The 26,103-nt window shown below is 52.8% G+C and overlaps 1 protein-coding gene and 1 long non-coding RNA gene across 2 annotated transcripts in view; both read left to right on the forward strand.

Annotated features, from left to right (window-relative positions):
- The window catches only part of TIMM50 (translocase of inner mitochondrial membrane 50), a 34,879-nt gene extending 21,700 nt beyond the window's left edge, over positions 1–13,179 (forward strand). The window contains exons 5-11 of the mRNA XM_083516288.1: positions 2,676–2,734; positions 4,999–5,118; positions 5,482–5,586; positions 7,795–7,893; positions 9,670–9,826; positions 10,994–11,100; positions 12,581–13,179. Coding sequence (XP_083372414.1) covers positions 2,676–2,734; positions 4,999–5,118; positions 5,482–5,586; positions 7,795–7,893; positions 9,670–9,826; positions 10,994–11,100; positions 12,581–12,682 — 749 coding nt within the window. The 3' untranslated portion in view covers positions 12,683–13,179. The remainder of the gene's footprint in view (positions 1–2,675; positions 2,735–4,998; positions 5,119–5,481; positions 5,587–7,794; positions 7,894–9,669; positions 9,827–10,993; positions 11,101–12,580) is intronic.
- Positions 1–26,103, forward strand: part of LOC310712949 — a 2,318,697-nt gene that overhangs the window by 1,716,981 nt on the left and 575,613 nt on the right. The window lies entirely within an intron of this gene.

The raw sequence follows: 26,103 nt of genomic DNA on the forward strand, positions 1-26,103 counted from the left end.
CCCTGCCGTCCAGATTTTCAGCTAACTCCCCAACCTCATCCACCCATTGACAGAAAGTTGTACAGGTTCCTGCTGGCACGTTTTGTGTAAGCTGCTCTGTCCCGGTCCTTGCGCTGGGAGCACCGAAATTGCTCTCTGCAACCCTCCTTCGCTCTCCTTGTGTCTTATTTAACTGTCAGCTTACTTCACCCTAAGGAATCTTTAAAAGCTTAGCTTTTAAAATAGTTCGCCATTCGTTGGGAGATGTCTAACACAGTCTTGCCCAAACTTGGGTGTTTTGTTTGTTTGTTTTGGGTTTTTTTTTTTACTACAGTTCCCATCATGCCTAGCTAGCAAGACCAGTGATCAGGGATGATATGAATCGTAGTCCAAAAAAAGAAGACACCCAAGTTTGGGAAACGCTGTGCTAGCATTTTACAACCAAGAATGGAAACAGCAGCCAGTAAAATGGGCAGGTGAAGTCAAGAGCCCAGGTTCAATAAACAGCAGCAGAAGCAGCGCAAGAAGCAAAGCCAAACATCTTTAAAATCAAGGACGTTTGGGGGGAAAGTGTCTTCGGCTTCCTTCGAAAAGACAGCAGGGAGGAGCTGGATCTTAGAGAAATTTAAGACTGCCATAGCGAAAGCCCTGCTCCTTCTAGAGTAGGGCTGGGGAGCCCTTAGCCCACCAGGTTTGCTGAACTACAACTCCCATCAGCCCCGTCAAACATGACCAGTTGCCAGGGATGATGGGAGTTGTAGTTCAGCGGCATCCCAAGGGCCAAAGGTATAGTTTTTAATGTTTGATGTTTTAATTTGTTGGAAACCACCCAGAGTGGCTGGGGCATCCCTGTCAGATGGGCAGCATATACTACTACTTCTTCTTCTTCTTCTTCTTCTTCTTCTTCTATTTTATTTCCCACATCTGTTGTTGGGGCCAATGTACATCATATGGAAGCCAAAGCAAAGCCTCTTCAGAAGCTCCCAAGTGCAGGTGGATGAGTGGGAGGAGAGCATTCCTTGAGGCAGAGAAATCCAGTCTACTAGATAATTTAATATATGGTGCAAAATGATCTGAATCATGCTGCCCACCCCATCCCTGGTTATCTAGCCTGTTTACATATACAGAGCTGGAAGACTGATCCTGTCCTTTGTTGCAGCAAACCAGATATCAAAAGCTTTAGGGCAGGTAACAGTTTATGTAAATAGATACCAATTATTTGAGCTTTGTTCTTGACCAGCGAATGCCTGCCGGAATTTTTAAGCTGGTTTCTAGAAAACAAAGCGAACGGCCTTAATTTTTTTATAGCGTAACGTCGTAGGTCGCTAGAAATGTGCAGACACTGAAGCAAGTGTTTGAAGCTGACCAGGCAGCTTCCAGACAAAAGTGGCTGCTTGCTTTGAAATCAGTCGACAACATAGACTGTAAATTATTGTGGCCAGTTGCATCTTTCCGTGGTGCACGGAGCCTCCTCAAGTAAAGCCTTGTTTCTTCTCACAGGCTCTGTTGACCGAGAGAAGAGATGGATCTAAAAGTCGGAACAGATTCTGGGGCATCCAAGTTGGATGAGCATTAATACCGTTAACTTCGTTCCTTCCTGCTGCAGCCAACTGTCTAAAAATGAGGCGTTTCAGTCTGGCGGTGGCCGGCGGTAGCCTCTCAGCCAAATTCCACCATATAAGCCCCCGGCAGACACCTGAATCCCTTTGGCCTGTGTGTTGGTGCGGCCAGTCATCCTCCCCAGCTGCTCAGCTTGAATTATCATGACAATGGCTCCCAAATTACGCCCCATTCAATGCGCCTGCCTTTGATTGATTAACTTACAGTTTCTGTTTGAATAACCCTGGCGCTAAGATGCTGAAGCTGTAATCTCAGAGGGATAGTTAACAGGGCTGGTGTGGGACTGTGGTCCCGGCTCACACGCTCTTTCTTCTTCAGCCTGACCTCTGCTTAAGTGAGCTGGTAATTGAGGAATCCATTAGTATTCTTTTGGAAGGACTGCAGGACTCCGCATATGTTCAAACTGCATCAGATGGCTTGGGGGGGGGGACTGGGGGGGGGCGTGTTACAGAACAGGGAGCCCCGGCTAAGCTGCCAGCCACAGAGCCCTGCTTGGTTAATACCCATTCACAGATAGATTTAACTTTTGGCAGCCTTACGCTTACTAGCTGCTGCTGCAGCAACAGAATCATAGAATTGCAGACTTGGACAGGACCCAAAGTGTCATCTAGCTCAATCCCCCTGCAAAGGCAGGAATCGCAGCTAAATATTACCTCTCTCGGTTCTGGGAAGACTTTTCAGTCCAGGAGGGAGTTTTTTCTTCCCAGTGATAAATGAATCAACAAGCCAGGCTGAACATAAACTGGCTTGAAACAGATATTACTGGAAAACTTATCCAGCCCCCAAAGATTCCCCAGGAAGTGTCGTTCTTGATTTCTGAGGGAGCTGAGACTGTTTTGAGAGGTCCCCCTAGATTCTCTGCATGAAGCCTTGACAGTTAAAGCAGAAAGGCACATCTGTGTGCGTAAAGTCTACCAGCGCAGAGACACGCACCGTCCCTCCTTGACGGAAAATCCCCTCCAAGTATTTGGAGGGAAGAAATGAAGTTCAGACACATGCAGAGCATAAACTCAGGTGCCTTGACGTTCCTGCAAGGTGTTTCCCATGGTGACCCTGTTCTCTACATTGGCTTTCAGATCCTGTAGTGATCCAGCAGCTCCGAAGATCATACAAATACTTTAAAGATTACAGGCAGGTGAGTGAGCCTTCTGTGGTCCTTTTTCAGAATCTGTTCCTGATTCTCCCCAAATGTAAAAATTGGCTTCCCCTAAGTGTCATCAGGAGCAGTATCCTAACTGGGTTTTAAAAAAGGTAAGTTGCTGTGCAGGCACTTCTGTGTCCCAAGAGTTCAGGCCCTCGGATCTTTTAAGTTTAAAGCAAGTTCCTGGTTGTGGAGAAACACAAGGAGACCTTAACACCCCTTTGCCAGTATTAAGTGCCGTGACCAGAAGAAAAGCTGGTTTTGTTTTCTCCCGTTGAAACACCTGTTTGCAAATGGGTGCTGCTACTCTGAATTCTTAGCAGCAGTTTTGTTGATTTCAGCCCAGGGGCACCCAGAGCCTTTGTGCGCGTGTGCCAGTGGCTCTGAACGCTTTCTTCTGTCGGCTTTACGCTCTGCATTTAAGCCAATGTCATGGCTTATTATGGGTTTGTATGTTGAAAACAGTTGTTGCTTTTCCACACACACAGAGGGAGAGAGAGAGGGCTCAGAACTTAGAAGTGACTTTTGAAGGTGGACTCCAGGCGTCTTACCGATGAGCTAGTTTTATCTAAACTAAGTCTTATATGCAGGAATGCAGGAATCGCAGCTAAAGAACCCCTGACAGATGTCCATCCAGCCTCTGCTTAAAAAACAGAGCCCAGGTTCCAGTAGAGTGTGTTCCACTGTCAAACAGCTCTTCCCTGCAGAAAGTTCTTTCTGACGCTCAGTTGGAATCTCCTTTCTTGTGATTTGAATCCATTGTCTCAGTTTCTGCCCTCTTGAGCAGCAAACCCCCCCCCCTCAAAAAACCAAGCTTGCGCTTCAGATATCTGAAGATGACTGTCATATCACCTCTCAGTCTTCTCTTCCCAAATGACCCTTGTGAGATTGAAGTGTCTGCAGGTGGATGGACTGGTTAAAAAAAAAGGAAGCAAACCACCACTTTAAATGGTTTTTGTTTTGTTTTGTTAGTTGTATGTGTTAGTGCTTTGTAGTGTTTTTTGTACTGTATTGTATTGTTGTATGTTCTTTTTTTGTTTGTTTTTTGTAGTGTTGTGTTTAATTTGTTGGAAAATTAATAAATATTATTTTTAAAAAATACAAACAAACCACCAGTCACCAAGCCTGACGGGCCTTGAGTTTTTTGTGACAGTATCTGTATGGCTTCTGCTCCTGGGTTATTGCTCTGCTATCAGCACCTCTGTGCCTCTTGCCGCTGCTGTGCGCTGAGAATCCCATCTGCCGCCAGGGTGATAAAATCGCTGGCCTGAACTCTGCCATTGCCAGCGTGCAAGCTGCTTTGAGCCCGACGGCTTTGCTTTGCTTGGGCGCTCATGGTCCTTTTAAGGACCATCGCCAGGCACAGCTGGGGGAGGGAGGAGGGAGTCCGCTCTACAAAGACTTTATCCTTGTAGCAGCTGCAAGAACGCACCTTGGCTTTTCGGTCTGTCTGGATACTGTGAAGACTGGCTTTAACACAAATTGCAAAGTTTGAAGGTCTTTGCAAAGAAGAGAAAAAAACTTGCACTGTGTACTCTTGTGTTGTGTTTCTCCGCTTAATTGAAAGAAGTAATAAAATGTACAGATCAGAACAACTGTTTGGACATAATTGAAGCAGTCTGGATCCTCTCCTCTCCTCAGTATGCGGCTCCAGAACAGCGGCGGCTGCTGCTGTTAATTATTTCCTTCCTTTTTACCAGACCAGAACTGAAGGTGTCATCAGATAATGAAAGATTATAGTTAGAAAGTAATTAAACTCCATTAGCTTTGGCTGGTAGCCCTACTGTGCCCCTATGTCAGGGGTCCTCAAACTTTTTCAGCAGGGGGCCAGTCCACTGTCCCTCAGACCTTGTGGGGGGCCGGACTATAGTTCGGGGGGGGGGATGAAAGAGGGACAGTGAGTGGTGCGCAAAAGAGCTCCGGAGAGGGGCTGGCACCAACAGAGCCCAGCCCCCTTCCTCCTCTAGGCAGGGCAGGGAGAAGCCAGGAGGAGGGAGGGTGGTAAGAGCCGAAAGGGAGAGGGAAAGAACGTGTACTGGACGTGTTCCTGGACTGTCCGCGGCCAGATTTAGAAGTCACTTGGGCCTGATCCAGCCCTTGGGCCTTAGTTTGCCTACCCATGCCCTATGTGGACAGAGACAGCCTAACTTCTGTCTCTTACGCTGTGGTAACCTCTAAGTTGGATGCCCCAAAGGAAGGGTCTGTCCTCCACTCTTTTAACTGCTGCTTCTGCTGCTCTTTGTTTGTGTCTCTTGCAGATGATCATAGAACCAACCAGTCCTAAGCTGCTTCCAGACCCCCTGAAGGAGCCCTATTACCAGCCCCCTTACACTCTAGTCATCGAACTCACAGATGTTCTCCTTCATCCGGAATGGTCGGTGCGTATCCGTCCTGGGGCAGCATTTAGGGAGATGTAGCAAACATACTCGTTTCCCCCCACCCCACCTGAGTATCACTCGGTCAGATTAAGGGATATGGTAGCCTATCCCTTGACAGACAGCACAGAGGACTGTTTCCTGCACTCCTGTTTGCAGTGCAGTAGCTGGGATATGCAGTAAGAGCTGCCTTAGTATTTGGGGACGGGTCATGGACTTTTCCTGGTCTCCTGCCAGCGTTGATCTGTGCTGGTTGGCAAGCGCTCTTTCTGTGCAGCTGGTTCTGTATCTTTCTCCCAGGGCTCTACTTTCTCGCCTCTTGTACCCCAACCGCCCTGACGCTGTTCTCCCCCCTCCCTCCCTCAGTTAGTGACCGGCTGGCGCTTCAAGAAGAGGCCAGGCATTGACAACCTGTTCCAGCAGTTGGCGCCTCTCTTTGAAATCGTCATCTTCACCTCTGAAACGGGCATGGTGAGTGCTCTGTCGCTGCCCCCTGCCAGGCGTGGCTTGGCTTCCTTAGTCCTGGAGCTAGAGCAAGGCGGAGTCAGCTTCTGACCCTGGGACCCTGATCCCAGGAAACAAAGATGGCTCTGCCTAGCCGGAAATACAGGTGTGCACCACTTTCCTCCTCCAGCGGCGTATTCCCACACAAACCCTCTCTCCTCCGCTTGCGTGTGTGTTTTTGTGTGTGTTCAGGGTGTGTTAAGGAGGGCTGCAGGGATGCTTCTTTACCTGCAGCCACTCAGGGCAGGCTGGACAGTGGGAGAGCCTTGAAGGGGGTCATAAGAATGAAGGACTTAAAAGGGTTGTGGGAATGTAAGAGCCCAGAGAAAGCAGATCAAGGCTGGAGCCCATACACTAATACGTACACACACCTCCAAATACTTACACATACCTACAGGACCACCTCTCCTGGTATGTCCCACGGAGGACCTTACGGTCTTCAAACAAAAACATCTTGGAGGTCCCGGGCCACAGGGAGGTTAGGCTGGCCTCAACTAGAGCCAGGGCCTTTTCGGCCGTGGCCCCGATCTGGTGGAACGCTCTGTCACAAGAGACTAGGGCCCTGCGGGACTTGGCATCCTTCCGCAGGGCCTGCAAGACAGAGCTGTTCCACCTGACCTTTGGCCAAGGCACAGCCTGACCCCCTCCTTTGGTAATTCTTCACAGAACTCTAGCGCAATGGTTGCCATTAATCTGATTTGAACTGATTTTATAATGAATTGATTTTAGAATGCTGTATTATTTTACTGTTGTTAGCCGCTCTGAGCTCGGCTTTGGCTGGGGAGGGCGGGATATAAATAACATTTTGTTATTATTTTATTTTTATTATAAATCATGCAATTTGAGCACACTTGCCATGTTTTGCTTTTGTTGGCTGTGGGGAAAGGACATGAAAGCTCCACCCCAGACTGTTACCCATCTTATCTCAGGAACCATAAACGCTAGACGTTTGCTGTTTAATTAAAAAGCAAAGAAACACTGGGCTTCTTGACATCCTGAATTCTGTGCCAGGTGCCACATCCCACATCTGTGTGGTGCAAGGGCTGGCAGGGGTCCACACTTGGGGTTGGGGTCCCCAAAGCCTTGCAGCGGACTCAGGAATTTGTGTCCTGTAGGAGAGGGCCGGCCGGCCTGCCTGCCTGCCTGCCCAGCACCTCCTGGGTCAGCCTCCTCCCTTCCCCTTCCCCTTCTCCTTTCTCACGCTTGAGTGGCGGGAGGGGAGTCCCACAGGGGAGCGTGCCGCTGCTCATTTGAATATGTATGGGTCCAGCCGGACGGCCATTCAGCCCATTGAATCCAGGCTATTACTGTGCTAATTGAGTGGGCCTGTCCTTGTGGGGAGAGAACAACAGCGCGGCCAGGAGACTTGTGGGCAGAAGACAAGGGAGCAGCCTGGCTTGTTTGCTCTTAGCACATGGGATTCTGTTAAACCCAGGTCTAAAGTGCTATCTGCGCTCAGAGCTGTGGCTCCAGTGACAACGTGCATTAATCTGCGATGCTTCGCAGTTTAACAACCACTTAATGACCCCTTCCTAAGAGAGCAGACGCATTAAAGAGGGTGTTTTTTGGTAGCTGGTCCACGTTTATGGAATGCCTTCCAGGGAAAGCCTAGCCTGAGCGTATTTGGGAAGTGGTGCAGGCTTGTCCAGTTTTGGACCAGATGTCAGCACCTGTCTGTCTCAATGGGAGAGTGTGCCTTTCGGCATGAAGCCAAACTCTCGGAAGGTTACAGCGCCTGCTGCAGCTGTGGAGACCGATCTGGGAGAGACCTGTTTTGTTGCAGCTGGGGCAGATGAATTTTAAGCGACAGCCCTGGCCTATGAGGAACCACAGCAAAGTCCGTTAGTGGCAGAGTGCCCCACAGCTGGCCAAGACCTGAGGCACAGGTTGGCACAGTATTCCTCGGGGCGGTGAGACTTGTTCCTTTTGCTGGTGACAGCAAGAATAGACAGGCCAGACCCTTGAAGCACATTCTTTATCACTGTGTGTGTAATCAAGCTGTGTGTTTATTCGGGAAATAAATGTACCAGTACGGCCTCCTGAACCAGTATAGTAAGCAGCTGAATGGCACGATGCAGAAAGCACCTTCCCTCGCTCTTCCCACCGTTACAAAGACAGAGCCTGGAAATGTTTTGGGCATGTGAGGTGATTCCGCTTTACCCTTCTCCATTCCAGACCGCTTTCCCCCTCATCGACAGCGTGGACCCTCACGGGTTCATCTCCTACCGGCTTTTCCGCGATGCCACGCGCTACATGGATGGGCACCACGTGAAGGTATTTGCAGCCAGGCTTTCCATGGGGGGTGGGGGGAGATGCCCAGCAGCGGTGTTTGTGGCCTTGTGTGTTCATGCGCACGTTTATCTCTGGGTGGAGACATCTGGATGGCACCAGGTTGTGCATGTCATCCCTCGGGGGGAAAGTTGCGTCTTTCACAACCAGGATTTTGCTTTTTCTTCCTCTCCTCCACCTGGGAAGACTCAGCCAGATGGGCGGGGTATAATAAATTATTATTATTGTTGTTGTTGTTGTTATACTTCTGGGAGGGTTTGCTCTCTAGCAAGCATCGATGAGATGCCCAGACTGGATCCCCGGTGCCTCCTTTGAGAGCTATGGCCAGTTTGGGGTGAGGGTGGGCTTGGCGCTTGACGCAGAGCCCCACAGAGGAGAGGGCCTGCGGGATTTCTTTGCCCTTTTACCAGTTGCCTGCCGAGTGCAGGCTGAGCATTTTGATCTTGGCCTCCTCCGGTATTGCCTTAAAACCACCGAGAACAGGCGTCCTGAAATCTTGACTCTTCACACTGCCCCAGGGTTAAGTTCCAGAGGGGCTGAATGCGAGTGAAAATCCACAGGAATGCACTGCAAGGGATTGAGACCTTTCGAACGTCCCGACGCTCCCAGTGGGCTCTGGCAAAGGGACGCTGGTCCTCCCTGTCGGCATCTCCTTGCAAAGCGATGTTAGGCAGCAGCAACCCGGGCCTCCCCTGCAGCCACAGCTGTGTTTCGAACCCGTGGCCCCTCTACCCAGCCTAGGCGAGCGCAAGGCTGCAGCAGCAGGTGTCGTCCTCGTGTTCCGCAATGCGAGTTCCCCAGTGTCTGTGCTCCACAATAGAGCGCGGATGGCTTTGCGTAGTTGCCGCTGGTGCTGCAAGCCAGCCTGCCTTCTGTCTGTCCTCCTCCCTCCTTCCCTCCCTCCACCTCCCATCTGCTGCCCCAGAGCCTGTGGGGTGTCTCTTTCACTCCATGGCATGTGCGCTTCTGATTGTTGTGGATTCTCTTTTCTTTCTATTTTCCTAAGTGAAAGCGGGGCAGGGGTGGGGGGAGGAGGAGGGGGGAGGCAGGCAGGCAGAGGAAGGGGGCAAGGAGTTCTCCCCCCCCCCACCTGCTGTGAGGAGCGGTTCTGATGTTCCTCAGAGATGGTAAAACTGCAGAAGGCTTGTACTGTAGCTGCAGCGTTGAAGGCAGGGAAAGAGGAAAGAACGATGGAGCCTTTGATATAGCACGAACGCCCATGTGAGTGAGGCGGGGGGGAGTACTTAATGGGACGGTCGAAAGAGGAATGGTTTTCATTCTTTCAAAGAAAATAGTTTTGCATTTCAAGGGAGGTTCAAATCAATTTCTCCCCGCCTTGCCCCTGAAGTTCCTTATTTGGAAGCAGAGTCACAGCAATCGTAACGTTATTGTGACACAAGGCAGGTCCTGTGCCTGTATCACAGAAATGGATACCTGGATTAAGAGTACGTATTAAATTCAAAATGCCAAGAAAAAAACAAGGTTCTGAGGCGGCAGGGAGGAATCTCCACCAGGAAATTCAAAGGCCGTTACTAGATCTCAAGACACGGTTTCCATTTCAAGCTCTCTTGAACCTCTCGGGGCCTTTGACCCATTTCTCCTATTGTCAAGTAGGCGAGGACAATTGCACCTTGGAAGGTTTCTGCGTCTCTTGCCGTGTGCAGGCCCATCCTAAAACGCCTGTTGAGTTTTTTGGGGGGGGAAGCCAGCCTTGTCTGCTGGTGACCCCTCCAGCCTGCCTCTGTGTCTTCCTCTCGCCAGGATATCTCCTGCCTGAACCGAGATCCCTCGAAAGTGGTGGTGGTGGACTGCAAGAAGGAGGCGTTCCGCCTGCAGCCCTTCAACGGCATGGCTCTGAAGAAGTGGGACGGGAATTCGGACGACCGGACACTCTTCGACCTTGCCGCCTTCCTGAAGAGTAAGGAGACATTCGCCCAAAATAGAACCATAGAATTATGGGGTTGTAGAGTCCATCTAGTCCAACCCCCTGCAATGCCGGAATCTCGGCTGAAGCATCCATGATAGATGGCCGTCTATCTAACCTCTGCTTAGAAACCTCCAAGGAAGGAGAGGCCACAACCTCCTGGGGGAGACGGTTCCACCGTCAAACAGCTCTTGCTGTCGGAAAGTTTTTCCTGAGGTTTAGTTGGAATCTCCTTTCTTGTAATTGACTCCATTGGTTTGAGTCCTGCTCTCCAGAGCAGAAAACAAGCTTGTTTTCTCTTCCACAGGATCTGGCTAGCCCACCCTTTCTCAACCTTGGCTTCCCAGATGCCATTGGACTACAGCTCCCATCATCCATAGCCAGCTGGGGCAGCAGTCAGGAATGTTGGGAGGGGTTTTCCAGCAACACCTGGGAACCCAAGGTTGAGAAAAGCTGGGCTATAGGTCGTGGGACGACCCCAAAGCATTTGTAGGATCCTCATCCCTGTCCAAGGGTATTCAGTGAGTGCCTGTTCCACATATCCATGGCAGTGTCAGGGTGCAGAACGTCAAGGCCAGACAATCTCTTCTTTTGAAACACAGCAGATTTCTGACTCCCACCGCTGCAGAGAGGAGCTACATGGCGTGTGGGCACTGCTGGGTGGAATACAGGAAACCCAGGAGGAGACTCATCTTCTGCCTTCTTCACTGCCAAGACAAGGGCTGGGGAAAGGCTCCTTGCCTGAAACCCTGGAGCAGGGGTCAGCAAACTTTTTCAGCAGGGGGCCGGTCCACTGTCCCTCAGACCTTGTGGGGGGGCAGACTATATTGGGGGGGGGGGAATGAAGGAATTCCTATGCTCCACAAATAACCCAGAGATGCATTTTAAATAAAAGCACACATTCTACTCATGTAAAAAGACACTGATTCCTGGACCGTCCGCAGGCTGGATTGAGAAGGCAATTGGGCCAGATCCGGGCCCCGGGCCTTAGTTTGCCTGCCCATGCCCTGGAGAGAGTAAACAGTCCTGAGCTAGATGGAGCAATGGTCTGACTCAGGGACATAAGGAAGCTGCCCTCCACTGTGTCACTAATACATGAAATGGGTACATGATCCAGGCTGATTCTCCTTTAATGCTTGTTGCCTCCTTCTTGACTGGCAGCCATTGCCTTGAGTGGCGTAGAAGACGTCCGGACCGTGCTGGAAAACTACTCCTTGGAAGAGGACCCACTGGAGGCATTCAAGCGCCGGCAGTCACAGCTGGAACAGGTGAGGAGGAGTGCAGAGTCCGGGCTGGGAGCTTTGTCCTTGGGTGGGGGAGGCTGCTACTGCTTTGGTGAAGCCCTTAAGCATGGTCAGGATGCTGGGGTTGCAGAGTCACCATCCCAGTCGCTTCGTTGGGAAATCCTGGTTTCCCTGCTAATAAAGTATAAATATTTTAGCTTACTTAGAATGTTCTAAGCTCACTACCATCTCGTATGGTGAGGCCAGCCCAGAGGGCAAAAATGCTGCTGGAGAAAGGCCCACACTCAATACAGATCTTAGGCCACGTTTGGCTTTTGCAGATAGTGGGGTCCCAGAAGATTTTTTTGCGTTTCACCACCATGTCTTGTAGCCTTATTGGAGTTCACTGATTGGGTCTGCTTTGCTCCAGGACAGGAGGAAGGAAGTCAAAATGACACCGAGTTGGTTCAAAGAAAGAGTTTATTCTGCTCTCCGGATAGCAGAAGGCACTTGCGTGATTAGTCCCCAGCAAGTCCAAAGAAATGACAGGTTTCATGCAGTTTATATATCCTCCAGGCACCCTCTCACTCCTCCCCTAGGAGCCCCACCACGTCGGCGTACGTACACAGGTTGACATCACATATGTTCCTGCTCTGGTACTCTCAACCATAAAAGGATCTTCCTTCCTGTACTTCTGACCATAAAAGGATATTCCTGTTCCTACTCCTGTCTTGGAGCAGGAGGTCACTACTTCCGAGAACATGCTCTGGCGTTAGTCCCAGACTTGGGTCTCTGCGTCATTTGTGGCCAGGACATAAGATATGTCTGTGTCTGTTCTACTGGTAAAGCCAAGGCCAGTCTTGACGTCAAACTGATAAGGGAGAGAGCTGTGTTCTTGTTTTGCATTTGCTCAACGGCTAAAGTTTATGCATTTTAGCTAAGGAGAAATGGGGATTTTGGTGCAGTTTAAAAACTGCCTGCACAGTCAGTTTTGGGGTTTGGGAAACCCGTTCCTTCAGTCTTGGTTGGTTCTCCTTTTTCTCAAGGGAAGGCAAGTGCCTCAGAGGATCTGCAGAATGCCTTCTCCACGCATTGGCCTAGTGCAACCTCACATTAAACCGCAGTTTAAAGCAAACCATGGTTTACTGTGACGTGAGCAGCATGCTGGTGCATGCAGCAAAAATAATAATTCATGCAGCTCTTCCCCTCCACTGCTGTGTTCCTGCAAACAAAACAAGCACCTGAGTCTGCCCTGCCATGCCGTTCGATCCTGGGCTTGCGGTTTGTTTTTCTCCAAACCCACCCTGGGCAAGCAACCAAGGTTTGCTGATCATCTGCACGAAGGCAGTTTAAAAACAAGTCTCTGGCCTAACGTGGCAGGTGAGCCAGGCTGCTGAGTTACTCTGCTAGCCTCCTTGACACGTCCACATGTACGGGAATGGGATCGGCAGGGCCTGGGGCGGCAGCCTTCCTGGATTCCTTGGTGGTGACCAGGCTCCCGTTTGTGTCGCCTGTCCTTTTGCAGGAAGAGCAGCAACGCCTCTCTGACCTCTCCCAGCACAAGAAGCAGCAGCTCTTCCTGGGCTCCCTGGCAAGCCGGCTGTGGCCTCGCTCCAAGCAGCAGTGACGCCGGCGCCTTCGGGGGACAGTCACGCTGCCCGCAGAAACGGACTCCTTGGCCGCTCTGGAGGCGACAGCCACACCTGAGGGTGCGGCACAGACTTTGCCCCCCAAAGCCAGGGGCTGCAAGAGCTGGCACCCTCCGTCTCATCCTTCCCTTAATTTCCAGCAGCAATATCCCCACCAAGGCCTGGACCGCTGTGCGCATGGACTGGGATCTCTCTTTTTCCAGGGGAGGAACTCTTCTGGAGCAGCGGGATTTGTGGTGGCCTGTTGAGCAGCCTCTCCTGTGCGCAGCCAAGGGAGTGAGCCTCGCCGTCCCAGCCAGGAAAGGGGGGAGGATGGGGGGGCGCGCGCAGTGTTCTCCTAGATCGCCTCTGGACCGGTCTCTCGCATCCTGCTATCATGTTCCCTTCAGGCTCCAGGCCCTGCTGCTACTCTTCTGGGGCAAACAGAAATGAATGTTGGGTGTACTCTGAAATAAATGGCCGTCTTTCTAGCAAAGGCGCTGTCGGGCCCTGTTTCCCAGCCAGAATGTGTGAATGCGTGCGCTCGAGTCTTCATCCTCTCGTTTAGATGGAAACCTGCTTCCTAAGAGACAGCCTCTTTTCCAGCGCGACTTCCCTGGCCCCACCTTCTCCCCACCTTGACACCTCAGTGCAGGAAAGTCAGCTCCAGTCTTCGTCCGGAGTCCAGGTCCGGATGTAAACAGGAAAGGGAGCCAGCTGGGGATATGCTGGGCTAGAGTGGGGTGGGGTGGGGTGGAGTGTGGAGGGCTGTGACTTGTGGTTTCCCACCACCCCCTTCCCTGTAAATGTCAGTAAAAACCCTCTGGGGCAGGGATTTCTACTGGTGCTCGGGACTGTCCCTCTCAGCCCAAATACATAATACGCGACTTGCTGTGCAAGTAACGGGTTGTTGGACAGCTAAGCATCTTAGGAACACCAGCTTCAGTTGACCAAGTTGCCGGACTCAGGAGAAAAAGCTGGGCAATAGGAGTTGAGTGGGAAATTGATGTGTTGGAAGTGGAGAGGAATTTGTAGATTGGGGTGGGTGGGTGTGGACTGTCTGTAGCTGAGGAATGTGGCCAAAAGCAGCTTTGCGCAGAGCAGCCACCCAGGTAGCAAGAGAGCAAAACTCTGCCTCCTTCCTGCGCAAGCGCAACACTTGCGCAAAGATGTGCCGCAGCGGCTCTGGGTTGCTGCAGCGGGGGCAGGTGCGATACCTGCAAGTGTGAGTCCTTAGTTCCATCTTCTCTGACTGTGAACTGGCCAGAACGGCTGCCATGTGCCGTGTGAGCAAACCAGTTTCAAGCCAAAGCACAGAGCATGCCTCCGACGCCCAGGATCTGCGCCCAGCCCACGTGGCACAGAGCGAGGCCTGGTCCCTCTGGGATTAACAGCAGGCCTGGTGAGTCCCTGGCACCAATTCCCTTCCTGGTCTTTTTTTCCAGGGCAGCTGAAAATGCTGTGTGTGTGTTTGTGTGTGTGTGTTTTTCCGCCTTCCTTACCTTATTCTTCTTAGAAAGAATGTGGGGGGCGGGCGGGGAAAGACACTTCCTGGCAGGAACTGAATCCAGATCTTTCCCACACTCTCCCTACCCCCCCTTTCTCCTCTCCTTCCCCCAAAGAAAATCCCTTTCCAGGCTGTCTAAGGTGGGGAACATGAGAGGAATAAACAGCTGGAGGTGGGGGGGGGGGAGGCACAGAAGTGTTTAGAACATAAACAGGACGTGACTCTGGAAGGAGGTCTGCTTCCCCTCCTGGCTGATTTTTAAATGTAAGGTTACTTTGCACTGATATCCACCCCCTTGCAGCCAAACAGCAGGAAGGAGAGGGGTGGCTTCTCTGTGTGCCATGTGTGTTGGGGGCGGAGTAATTTCAGACTCGGACGCAGATCTGCCATGCGCAAGTTTGTCTGTTTTCCAAAAGCGTACCATGCCAAATTGAAAAAACAAACCACTGGAAGGTCAGAAATTAACCTAAGCATGCACATCCAGCTACACCCTAAAGAGGACACATCCTGCCCTACCAAAATGAAAGATGGAAGGCCAATTAAGAGCCAAATCCCTTGGGAAAGAGGAGTGCCTTTGCCTGAGGACTATAGTTAGGCAATGGTGGTGCCAGGCAAGGTTTCCCAGGGAGAACATTGCCACAGCTGGGGAGCCACCACGAAAAGGCTCCTTCTCTCTGGACTTCTTCCTGCATCCTGAATTGGCTGTTAGCGCTTTGGGTGGCATAAATAGTGTGGCATTCGTTGTATTGATCTAAGCTAAGCACCTGACCCCATCGTCGTCATCACCATCATGTGATGGGAGAGTTCTGTTTATTATCTATGTATTCCATTTATATCCCAAGGAAAAGGTGGAATCTATCTAATGGTTATCAGTAAGATAACAAGGAAAATAAGTTACAGATAGGTAGCCGTGTTGGTCTGCCATAGTCAAAACAAAAAAATTCCTTCTAGTAGCACCTTAAAGACCAACTAAGTTAGTTCTTGGTATGAGCTTTCGTGTGCAAGCACACTGTGTATCTGAAGAAGTGTGCATGCACACGAAAGCTCGTACCAAGAACTAACTTAGTTGGTCTTTAAGGTGCTACTGGAAGGAAAATAAGGTTTGTTGATGGCCACACAGTCCACGCTTTTGTGACTGCCTTGACTCAACGTGTATCGTACGCGGTTCTCTTCCCATTTTATCCACATAGCAACCCTGTGAGGTAGGTTGAGGCTCAAGGAATCTGGCTGGCCCAAGGTCAGCCAGTGAGTATGACTGAGCAGGGATTTGAACCCTGCTCTCCTGGGTTTTATTCTGGCACACTAACCACTACACCAGAGGGACGTGGGTGGCGCTGTGGGCTAAACCACAGAGCCTAGGACTTGCTGATCAGAAGGTCGGCGGTTCGAATACCCGCGATGGGGTGAGCTCCCGTTGCTCGGTCCCTGCTCCTGCCAACCTAGCAGTTCGAAAGCACGTCCAAGTGCAAGTAGATAAATAGGTACCACTCCGGCGGGAAGGTAAACGGCGTTTCCATGCGCTGCTCTGGTTCGCCAGAAGCGGCTTAGTCCTGCTGGCCACATGACCCGGAAGCTGAACGCCGGCTCCCTCGGCCAGTAAAGCGAGATAAGTGCCACAACCCCAGAGTCGGCCACGACTGGACCTAACGGTCAGGGGTCCCTTTACCTTTAACCACTACACCATGCTGAGGGTTGAGGCCCAGGAGCTGGTTCTGCTTGGCCAAGGCAGCACAGCTGCTGTGTTGAAAACTATGGACAATCCAGCCTTCACACACACACACACACACACACCAGCTCTTCCTCACAGCAGTCTTCTGGGGCTGATAGTCCAAAACAGCTGGAAGACCCCAGGAAGGCTGCATTAAGTGACCCCTAAAAGGTGCAGGTTGCTGAGCTGTCGTTTTTGCACCTAATTCAAACCTCACGCTCTGCCTCCAAACTTGGGAGGCATGAGGCTGCTAATCTGGGATGCAATTGTCCTCTATTTCCCCCCCTCTCTCTCTCTCTCACACACACACACACACACAAGGTTGCAGTTCGACTTGCAGGGCCTGCGTCCTTCCCCATCACTGCCGATAAATAAATAAATCCCAGTGTTGCCAAGGTCTTGTCTCATTGCTTCCTGTTTGGCGTGTATAATGAATCCGTTTCCTGCACCTTTTGACATTACCTCACCCCCGGGCTGCTGTTCTGCATCTCGCTTCCCCCCCCCCCCCCAGCCTCCCATTGCTCTCCCAGGCTTGGTTCAGTAGAACAGAAGCTGCAAGAGAGACGATTCAGCGTGTGGTTGAAGAAAACCTGGAGGGTAATATAATAATAATAATAATTTATTATTTATACCCCGCCCATCTGGCTGGGTTTCCCCAGCCACTCTGGGCGGCTTCCAACAAAACACTAAATAACCTATTAAACATTAAAAGCTTCCCTAAACAGGGCTGCCTTCAGATGTCTTCTAAAAGTCAGGTAGTTATATATTTCCTTGACATCTGGTGGGAGGGCGTTCCACAGGGTGGGAGCCACTACCAAGAAGGCCCTCTGCCTGGTTCCCTGTAACTTGGTTTCTCACAGCGAGGGAACCGCCAGAAGGACCTCAGTGTCCGGGCAGAATGATGGAGGTGGAGACGCTCCTTCAGATATACTGGGCTGAGGCCGTTTAGGGCTTTAAAGGTCAGCACCAACACTTTGAATTGTGCTCGGAAATATCCTGGGAGCCAATGCAGATCTCTCGGGACCGGTGTTATATGGTCTCAGCAGCCGCTCCCAGTCGCCAGTCTAGCTGCCACATTCTGGATTAGTTGCAGTTTCCGGGTCACCTTCAAAGGTAGCCCCACGTAGAGCGCATGGCAGTAGTCCAAGCAGGAGATAACCAGAGCATGCACCACTCTGACAAGACAGTCTGTGGGCAGGGAGGGTCTCATCCTGCATACCAGATGGAGCTGATAAACAGCTGCCCTGGACACAGAATGGACCTGTGCCTCCATGGACAGCTGAGTCCAAAATGACTCCCAGGCTGCGCACCTGGTCCTTCAGGGCCACAGTTGCCCCATTCAGGACCAGGAAGTCCTCCACACCCGCCCGCCTCCTGTCCGCCCAAAACAGTACTTCTGTCTTGTCTGGATTCAACCTCTGTTAGCCGCCATCCATCCTCCAACCGCCTCCAGGCACTCACACAGGACCTTCACCTCCTTCACTGGTAATCTGGCTGTGCAAAGTTGCAAGTTTCGGAAACGAGTGCTGAGAGATTCCTCAATGCTTACCTGTGTGGGAAGACCTCAGTCTGTCCGTAGCTCAGTGGCTGAGCACATGCTTTGCCTGCAGAGTGTTCCTGGCCCTGACGGTGACCTTCCCAGTTAAAAAAGGACCTTGAAAGGACATAAGAAGAGGCTGCTGGATCAGGCCAATGGACCATCTAATTCAGCATGCTGTTCGCAGAGCGGCCAGCCTTTGGGAAACCTGCAAACGGGACCCAAGCAGAAGAGCTTGCTTGTCCCATGGCTTCCAGCAACTGGTATTCATAAGCATTTCTGCCTCTGACCGCAGGCAAGAGCATCAGCAATGGGGCTACTAGCCATCAATGGCCTTGTACCCGAACTTGTCCAAAGCTGTCCAGGTTGGTGGCCTCCTGTGGCAGGGAGTTCCATAGTTCATGAACTTTGATCTGTGCGCTGCTCTTCTCTGGCAAACTGCTCAAAGCAGCTCACAACCACAAAAAAAGGTTCACACAAGCTCATGACAAAGCCATTTTTCACCTTCTCACCCCTTGCTTTTTCCTGTAAGACCTATTGCAGTCGTTAAGAGTCGTCAACAGGCTCATCTCAGCTATCTGCCAATCACCCATTCCCACCACCCTTCTGAGTAATACCCCTCCCCACCTTCTCACTATATAGAAGGATCTGGCAACTTCTGTTTCAGTGTCTCTGAAGAAGTGTGCATGCACACGAAAGCTCATACCAAGAACTAACTTAGTTGGTCTTTAAGGTGCTACTGGAAGGAATTTTTTTGTTTTAAGAAATAGAAGACATTGAAATACTGTGGTCATATAAATGATAGGCTAACGAAAGCCTTTTGTGTCAACTAATATGCGATAAAATTAAATAGTCCACTCACAAGTAAATCCTTAACGGTGAAAGGACAGTAATATAATCCTGGAAGTGGCAAAGATCTCCAAACCTAAATGTCGACCTCAGCAACAGACCCTAATCAACACTCCTACTAAGCACACGAAGAGCAATGAATTTCAGAGTTTCCTGGGAATAGTGATGGACTGACAAACCATTCTGAGAACTGCAGCTGTGTGAGGCTCAGGACCGCAATACCTCAAAGGCTGCCTCTTCCCATATGAACCTACCCGGACCCTGAAATCATCTTCTGAGGCCCTCCTTCGTGTGCCGCCTCCTCAGAGGTCCAGAGGGTGGCAACACAAGAACAGGGCCTTCTCCGCAGTGGCTCCCCATCTGTGGAATGCTCTCCCCAGGGAAGTTCGCCTGACACCTTCACAGTACATCTTTAGGCGCCAGGCAAAAACTCCTCTTCAACCAGGCCCTTTGCCTGACTGGCATCCTATACTCTTTTTAAAATGTTGGCTCTTTTCGGGGAGGTGGGGCGGGTAATCTAGTTTTTGTTTTGATTTTATGTAAGTGATTTTTAATGTGAACCGCCCTGAGACCTTCAGGTATAGGGCGGTTAAGTAAGTACCGGTAAGTTAAATAATAGGGGATCTCCTACTCATTCTCAGCACTCTTTACAAACTACAGCTCCCAGAATTCTTTGGGGGAAGCCATGACTGTTCCAATGACTGGTACGATACTGTTTTAAATGTACAGTGCACATGGAGCCTTTGTTGAGCCTTCATTCCAATTTGTTGGCAGGGTGTTTATCGGTTTTCCTATTAATCATTGGTTCATCCCAAGCTTCTTGGTGTGTATCCCTGTCACTTTCCTAGCGGCAAAAAGACTTGCCTTTTCTTTTCAGTGGATTTGTTGCACTAGAACAACAGAACCCTTTGTTGTTGTTGAGTCCTTTAGTCGTGTCCGCCTCTTCATGACCCCCTGGACCAGAGCACGCCAGGCCCTCCTGTCTTCCACTGTCTCAAGATTATCTTTACTGCCTATACTGCTCTCGCTGCCTCCCTGTTTGCTTGAGGGCACTGACAACTAGTGATAATATGGCTAAAGCTTTAAGCTGCCTGAATGACCTGCTGCCATAATTTGGGTTATGTTTTCAGTAGTGAGTTCATCTGGAACAAGTGTTTTCCAAGATCTACCAGGTAAAGGTGTGGTGATTTAAATGTTCCTTCCATTCTGTTGATCTATTTCTTCTGCAGCAGTCACAGGGTGAGAGTCTGTTCCTTATGCCAGCGACCAGGTACTGGAACTGTCTGCTTGGCTCCCTTGCAGCATTTGGTTAAACCTTGATATCTGTGCTGGTCCCGGGGGTAAGGTACCGTGAGTGTAGCAGAGTCCACACGAAGAGGGGCGAGGTCCGATGCAGAGAGCCGGGCGGGGAACAGGAACGCTGGAACAGAAGGCGGAGCAGGTAACAGGAACGCCGGATGGTCGGGAACAGGAGGCCGTGCATGGAACAGGAGTACTGGATAGTCAGGAACAGGAAGCCGAGCAGGGATCAAGAACACAGGGAGGTCCGTAGCCAACAACGACGTTGCTCCCGCAACCTGGGGCCGGCCTGACTGGGCTTTTATCCTCTTCTAAGGTCAGGGGCGGTCCCGACCCCCAGGAGCCCCGCCTCCTCTGGCCTTAAGGCGAGCACTCCTCCTGGGGGCAACCAGTTCCCTTCGCCTCTCTGCCCTAAGCCTCTGCAGATCAGGAGAGGCCGAAGGGTTACTGGGCCCTGGAGGAGGCTCACCTGTGGCCACTGAGTCATCCAGCACCTCTGGGGCCAGAATGGTTTCACCTGGTGCCTGCTCTTGAGTTTCCTCAGCATCTAGGCCTTGCCCCAGTTCAGCCGGCCCTGGAGGCGGGGACTCCTGTGCCGGCTGGGATTCCTCCGGATCGCTCTCAGACTCGGAATCCCAGGCCATCACACCATCCCCCCTCCCAGGCCCCCCCCTCACTTGAGGGTCCAGACCCGGCTTGCTGGGGTACGCCGCATGAAACTCTCGGATGCAGTCAGGCGCGTGGACGTTGGCCGCTGGTTCCCAGGAACGGTCCTCTGGCCCATACCCCTTCCAGTCAATGAGATACTGCAGCCTTCCCCTGCGGTATCGGGAGTCCAGAATGCGTTCCACCTCGTACTCAGGCTCTCCCTGCACCAAAACTGGCTGCGGTCGGGGACGGTTCGGGTGGAACTCGTCGGGTGGGGCCACCGGACTCAGAAGGGACCTGTGGAATACCGGGTGAACCTTCAGGTGTGCTGGCAACCGGAGACGGAAAGCCACCGGCGAGACCTGGTTCACGATAGGGAACGGGCCGGTGAACCGGGCGTCCAGCTTCTGCGAAGGTCGAGAAGGGTGGAGGTGGCGAGTGGAAAGCCACACCAGGTCACCGACGTGAAGTTCCGGCCCCACCTGGCGGTGGCGGTCGGCCTGGACCTTGTACGCCTCCTTGGCCTGGCGCAGCTGCTCCATCAACAGCTGTTGCTGGGACTGGAGCTCCTGAAGCCACTCTGTCACCGCAGGGACCGCAGATGCCGGCAGCACATCCGGAAACAACCGTGGATGAAAACCATAACTGGCTTGGAACGGGGTCTGCTGGGTGGACGCATTCACCGCGTTGTTATAAGCGAACTCCGCCAATGCTAGGTGGTCGACCCAGTCGTCCTGCTGGTAGCTGCAGTAACACCGGAGGTACTGTTCCAGCACCGCGTTCGCCCGTTCCGTCTGGCCATCCGTCTGTGGGTGGTAAGCAGATGAGAGACAGACCTCTGTCCCGAGGGCCTGGTGCAAAGCACGCCAAAACCGGGACGTGAACTGAACGCCACGGTCGGACACTACACGCTCAGGTAGGCCATGCAGGCGGAAGACATGCTGAAGGTACAGCTGCGCGGTTTCCTTAGCTGAGGGTACGGATGGGCAGGGGGCACAGTGCACCATCTTCGTGAAGTGGTCGGAGAAAACTAGAAGGCAGGTGCAGCCACGAGACGGGGGTAACTCCACTACAAAGTCCAAAGAAACTGTGTGCCAAGGACGTGGTGGAACCGGCAACGGCTGAAGAAGGCCGGGGGGTCGCCCGGTAGGCCCCTTGGCCCGCCTGCAGACGTCACAACCAGCGACGTAGCGAGCCACGTCGGCCTTCAAACGGGGCCACCAAAACTCACGGCTTACCAGATGGGTGGTCCGATACCGCCCAAAGTGCCCCGCCGCTGGCGCATCATGGGTCATCCGGAGAATCTCAGCCCGCAGCGGCCCTGATGGGATGTACAGGCGCCCGTGGTGCAGCAGAAGACCCTGATGCGAGACCAGCCCTGGATACTGAGGGCATGATCCTTCGGCCAGTTCCCGGAGTCGTTCCTGGGCCCAAGCGTCGACCCGCTGCTGTTCCCGCACCCGAGCCTGCAGTGGCTCCACCTCCTGGGTGGCCAGGAATGCAGCTGGTGGTAGGATCGTGGTGGGTGCTGCTTGCTGAACCGTGTCTACGTTGTCTTCGGGTTTCCGGGACAGGGCATCCGCCTTCTGGTTTTGGGAGCTAGGGATGTAGCGGATCCGGAACTGGAACCGGGAAAAGAACAACGCCCACCGGATCTGCCTTTGGTTCAGCTTGCGGGTGGTCTGGAGGTATTCCAGGTTCCGGTGGTCGGTTCTCACCTCCACCGGGTGTCGTGCTCCTTCAAGATGATGGCGCCAAACCTCAAAGGCCACCTTGATGGCCAGTAGTTCCCGCTCCCACACGGTATAGTTACGCTCCGCTGGGAGGAGCTGGCGGGAATAGAAGGCGCAGGGTAAAAGTGGCGCTTCCGGTCCGTGCTGCTGAGACAAGACGGCACCGAGAGCCGTACTGGAGGCGTCAGTCTCTACCACAAAGGGTCGAGAAGGATCCGGATGTTGCAAGATTGGCGCTCTCTGGAAACAGGCCTTCAACCCTTGAAACGCCTCCTCCGCCTCCTTGTCCCAGGAAAACGGCGTCTTGGGGCGCAGTAGTCGGGTCAACGGGGTGGTGCGGTGAGCATAGTCCGCAATGAAAGTCCGGTAATAGTTGGCGAACCCCAGGAAACGCTGTAGGTCCTTGCGGTTCCGAGGTGCCGCCCATTCTCGAACCGCTGCCACCTTCCCAGGATCCATCTGCACCCCACCTGGTGAGAGTCGGTGACCCAGGAAGTCCACTGACCGCTGATGAAACTCGCACTTGCTGAGCTTTGCATACAGACGATGCTCGCGCAAGCGCTGCAGCACGGTCCGGACATGGCCTTCGTGGCACGCCGGGTCACGGGAGTAAACCAGAATGTCATCCAAGTACACCACCACGTACTTGTCTAGTAAGTCCTGGAACACGTGGTTGATGTACCGTTGGAACACAGCAGGCGCGTTGCACAAACCAAAGGGCATAACCAGGTATTCGAACTGTCCGTACCGGGTCCCAAATGCGGTCTTCCACTCATCCCCGGCGCGGATCCGAATCAAATTGTAGGCACCCCGGAGATCTAGCTTGGTGAACACCTGCGCCCCTTGCACCCGCTCCAGTAACTCCGAAATAAGGGGCAAGGGGTACCGGTCCGGGATGGTAATTTTGTTCAGGGCCCGGTAATCATGGCAAAGGCGGAGCTCCCCACATTTCTTTTTAACAAAGAGCACTGGCGCAGCAGTGGGCGAGGTAGAAGGCCTAATGAACCCACACTCCAGGTTCTTGCGCAAGAAGTCCTGTAAAGCCTCGCGCTCTGGCTCTGTTAATGAGTATAAGCGACTCACCGGTAGAGGCGCTCCGGGCTGGAGGTCTATGCCACAGTCAAAGGACCGATGCGGCGGCAGCTGGTCTGCCCCCCGTTCCTCAAACACGTCGTGATATTCCCGGTATTCAGCGGGGAGCGTTGCAGCAACCTCCTCAGTGGGCGCAGCTGCTAGCATCTCAGTCTCAGCAGGAGAACTGGGGTCTGGGAAGTGTACAGTCCGTTTGACCCAGTCGATCCGCACATTGTGAGCCTCCAGCCAGTCCATCCCAAGCACCAGGGGGAACCGGGGCATGGAGGCAATATCCAGAGTTCGCATCTCACGGTGCTGCTGGAGGCACAGGACCAGGGGCTGGGTCTCCTGAGTGACGGCACCCGAACGCAGGGGCCGTCCGTCGATTGCCTCCACCTGCACCGGTTCTGGCTTGTTCCGAAGTGGCACCCGATGCTGGGCAGCAAAAGCAGCGTCCATATAAGAGCGGGTTGCGCCCGAATCCACCAGCGCATGGGTAAGAATCCATGGCCCTCCTGGAGGGTATAGATGTACCGGAACCATAAGGTGTTGTAATTCAATTGGTGCGGCCCCATTCTGTGCTGTTTGGGACCCCAGGTAGCCAGGGCCATCAGCTACTGGGGTTTGGTGGTTTCCCTGCGGCTGGCGTTTCTCAGGACAGGACCTTGCATAGTGTCCGCTTCCACCACAATAGAGACATAGATTCCCCTCCCGACGCCGCGACTTCTCTGCGGGGGAGAGGTGTGGCCGCACTGCCCCAAGCTGCATAGGTTCCTCCAATGACTTAGCTGGCCCCGTGGGGCTGCTGGTAGACACTGGGGCCAAGAACTGGAGGTGCCGGCGGTCCCGAGCCTGACGCCGGTCCTCTAGCCGATCGTCAATCTGTAGACTCCATTGAATAAGAGTGTCTAGCGTGGTGGGGCGTTCCATTGTGGCCAGCTGGTCCAGTACCTCATCTGAAAGCCCCTCGAGATACTGGTCCCGGAGAGCCGAGTCGTTCCAGGTCAAGTCCTGTGCCAGCAGCCGGAATTCTGTGGTGTATGCGGCCACCGTGGTCTTGCCCTGCCTCAACCGCCGAATCGCCCGGTTGGCTTGACTCTCCTTCTGGGGGTTGCCGAACGCGGCCTCCAACAGATTGCAAAACCCCCCGTAGTCTGTCAGCAAGGGGGAGTCTTGCCTGAGCAGCGGCAACGCCCACTTGGCCGCCTGGTCCTTTAACAAACTAATCAAAAAATGCACCTTGGTGCGGTCGTCAGGGAAATTCCGGGCGCGCCCCTGAATATACAGCTTGGCCTGGGCAAGGAACATGGGAAAGCTGGCCGGGGCCCCATCAAATTTCTCAGGCAAAGCCACTGGGTACTTGCCAGAAGCCGGGGCGTCGGCCCCAGGAGCCGGTAGGGCGTCCAAACGCTGCTGCAGTGCCGTAACCGCGTTACTGAGCTGCTGCACGGTGTGCCTCAAAGCCTGGTTCTCCTGGGCTATTGCCAACGGTGTAGCCGCTTGGTCGGCCATGGCCTCTGACTCTTCCCGAACGCACCCCTATGAAGGGGGAGTGCGGGTGTGGCGGGAGCAAACTGTGCTGGTCCCGGGGGTAAGGTACCGTGAGTGTAGCAGAGTCCACACGAAGAGGGGCGAGGTCCGATGCAGAGAGCCGGGCGGGGAACAGGAACGCTGGAACAGAAGGCGGAGCAGGTAACAGGAACGCCGGATGGTCGGGAACAGGAGGCCGTGCATGGAACAGGAGTACTGGATAGTCAGGAACAGGAAGCCGAGCAGGGATCAAGAACACAGGAAGGTCCGTAGCCAACAACGACGTTGCTCCCGCAACCTGGGGCCGGCCTGACTGGGCTTTTATCCTCTTCTAAGGTCAGGGGCGGTCCCGACCCCCAGGAGCCCCGCCTCCTCTGGCCTTAAGGCGAGCACTCCTCCTGGGGGCAACCAGTTCCCTTCGCCTCTCTGCCCTAAGCCTCTGCAGATCAGGAGAGGCCGAAGGGTTACTGGGCCCTGGAGGAGGCTCACCTGTGGCCACTGAGTCATCCAGCACCTCTGGGGCCAGAATGGTTTCACCTGGTGCCTGCTCTTGAGTTTCCTCAGCATCTAGGCCTTGCCCCAGTTCAGCCGGCCCTGGAGGCGGGGACTCCTGTGCCGGCTGGGATTCCTCCGGATCGCTCTCAGACTCGGAATCCCAGGCCATCACAATATCCTTGAGAATTACATTTAGCATTTCTTTCCTCAGACTGTGGTACAACATAGTTCTTGCTTCTTCTTCTTCTTGTTATTTAGTCGTTGAGTCGTGTCCGCCTCTTCGTGACCCCCTGGACCAGAGCACGCCAGGCCCTCCTGTCTTCCACTGCCTCCCTCAGTTTGGTCAAACTCATGCTGGTAGCTTTGAGAACACTGTCCCACCATCTCGTCCTCTGTCGTCCCCTTCTCCTTGTGCCCTCCATCTTTCCCAACATCAGGGTCTTTTCCAGGGAGTCTTCTCTTAAGGTGGCCAAAGTCTTGGAGCCTCAGCTTCAGGATCTGTCCTTCCAGTGAGCACTCAGGGCTGATTTCCTTCAGAATGGAGAGGTTGGATCTTCTTGCAGTCCATGGGACTCTCAAGAGTCTCCTCCAGCACCAGAATTCAAAAGCATCCATTCTTCGGCGATCAGCCTTCTTTATGGTCCAGCTCTCGCTTCCATACATCACTACTGGATAAACCATAGCTTTAACTATACGGACCTTTGTTGGTAAGGTGACATCTCTGCTTTTTAAGAACCCTTTGATCCCCTTTAATTGTGCAAGCTTGCATTTCTGGCATGTGCTTGATTCCTGAGAAACAGTGATACTACTCTGAAGGCACCCTGGACCCCCAACTGCAGCGAAGACTAGGGGGCAAATATCCCCTTCAGCTATAACATTCAGCCAGGGAGGAGACCTGAACTCGGTGGAAACTGCTTTTTCATTTGTTCAGAATGCGTACTTTTTCTTTTCTTTTTTCTTTCCTAATGTATCCCACTCACTGCCTCCCCTCCACCAAAAGAAAGCAAAATCCCGGCCCAAGTTGCTGGCAGCAGACAGGT

Source organism: Podarcis liolepis, assembly GCF_965112155.1.
Source record: "Podarcis liolepis genome assembly, chromosome: 7".
In the NCBI taxonomy this organism is placed as follows: Eukaryota; Metazoa; Chordata; class Lepidosauria; order Squamata; family Lacertidae; genus Podarcis; species Podarcis liolepis.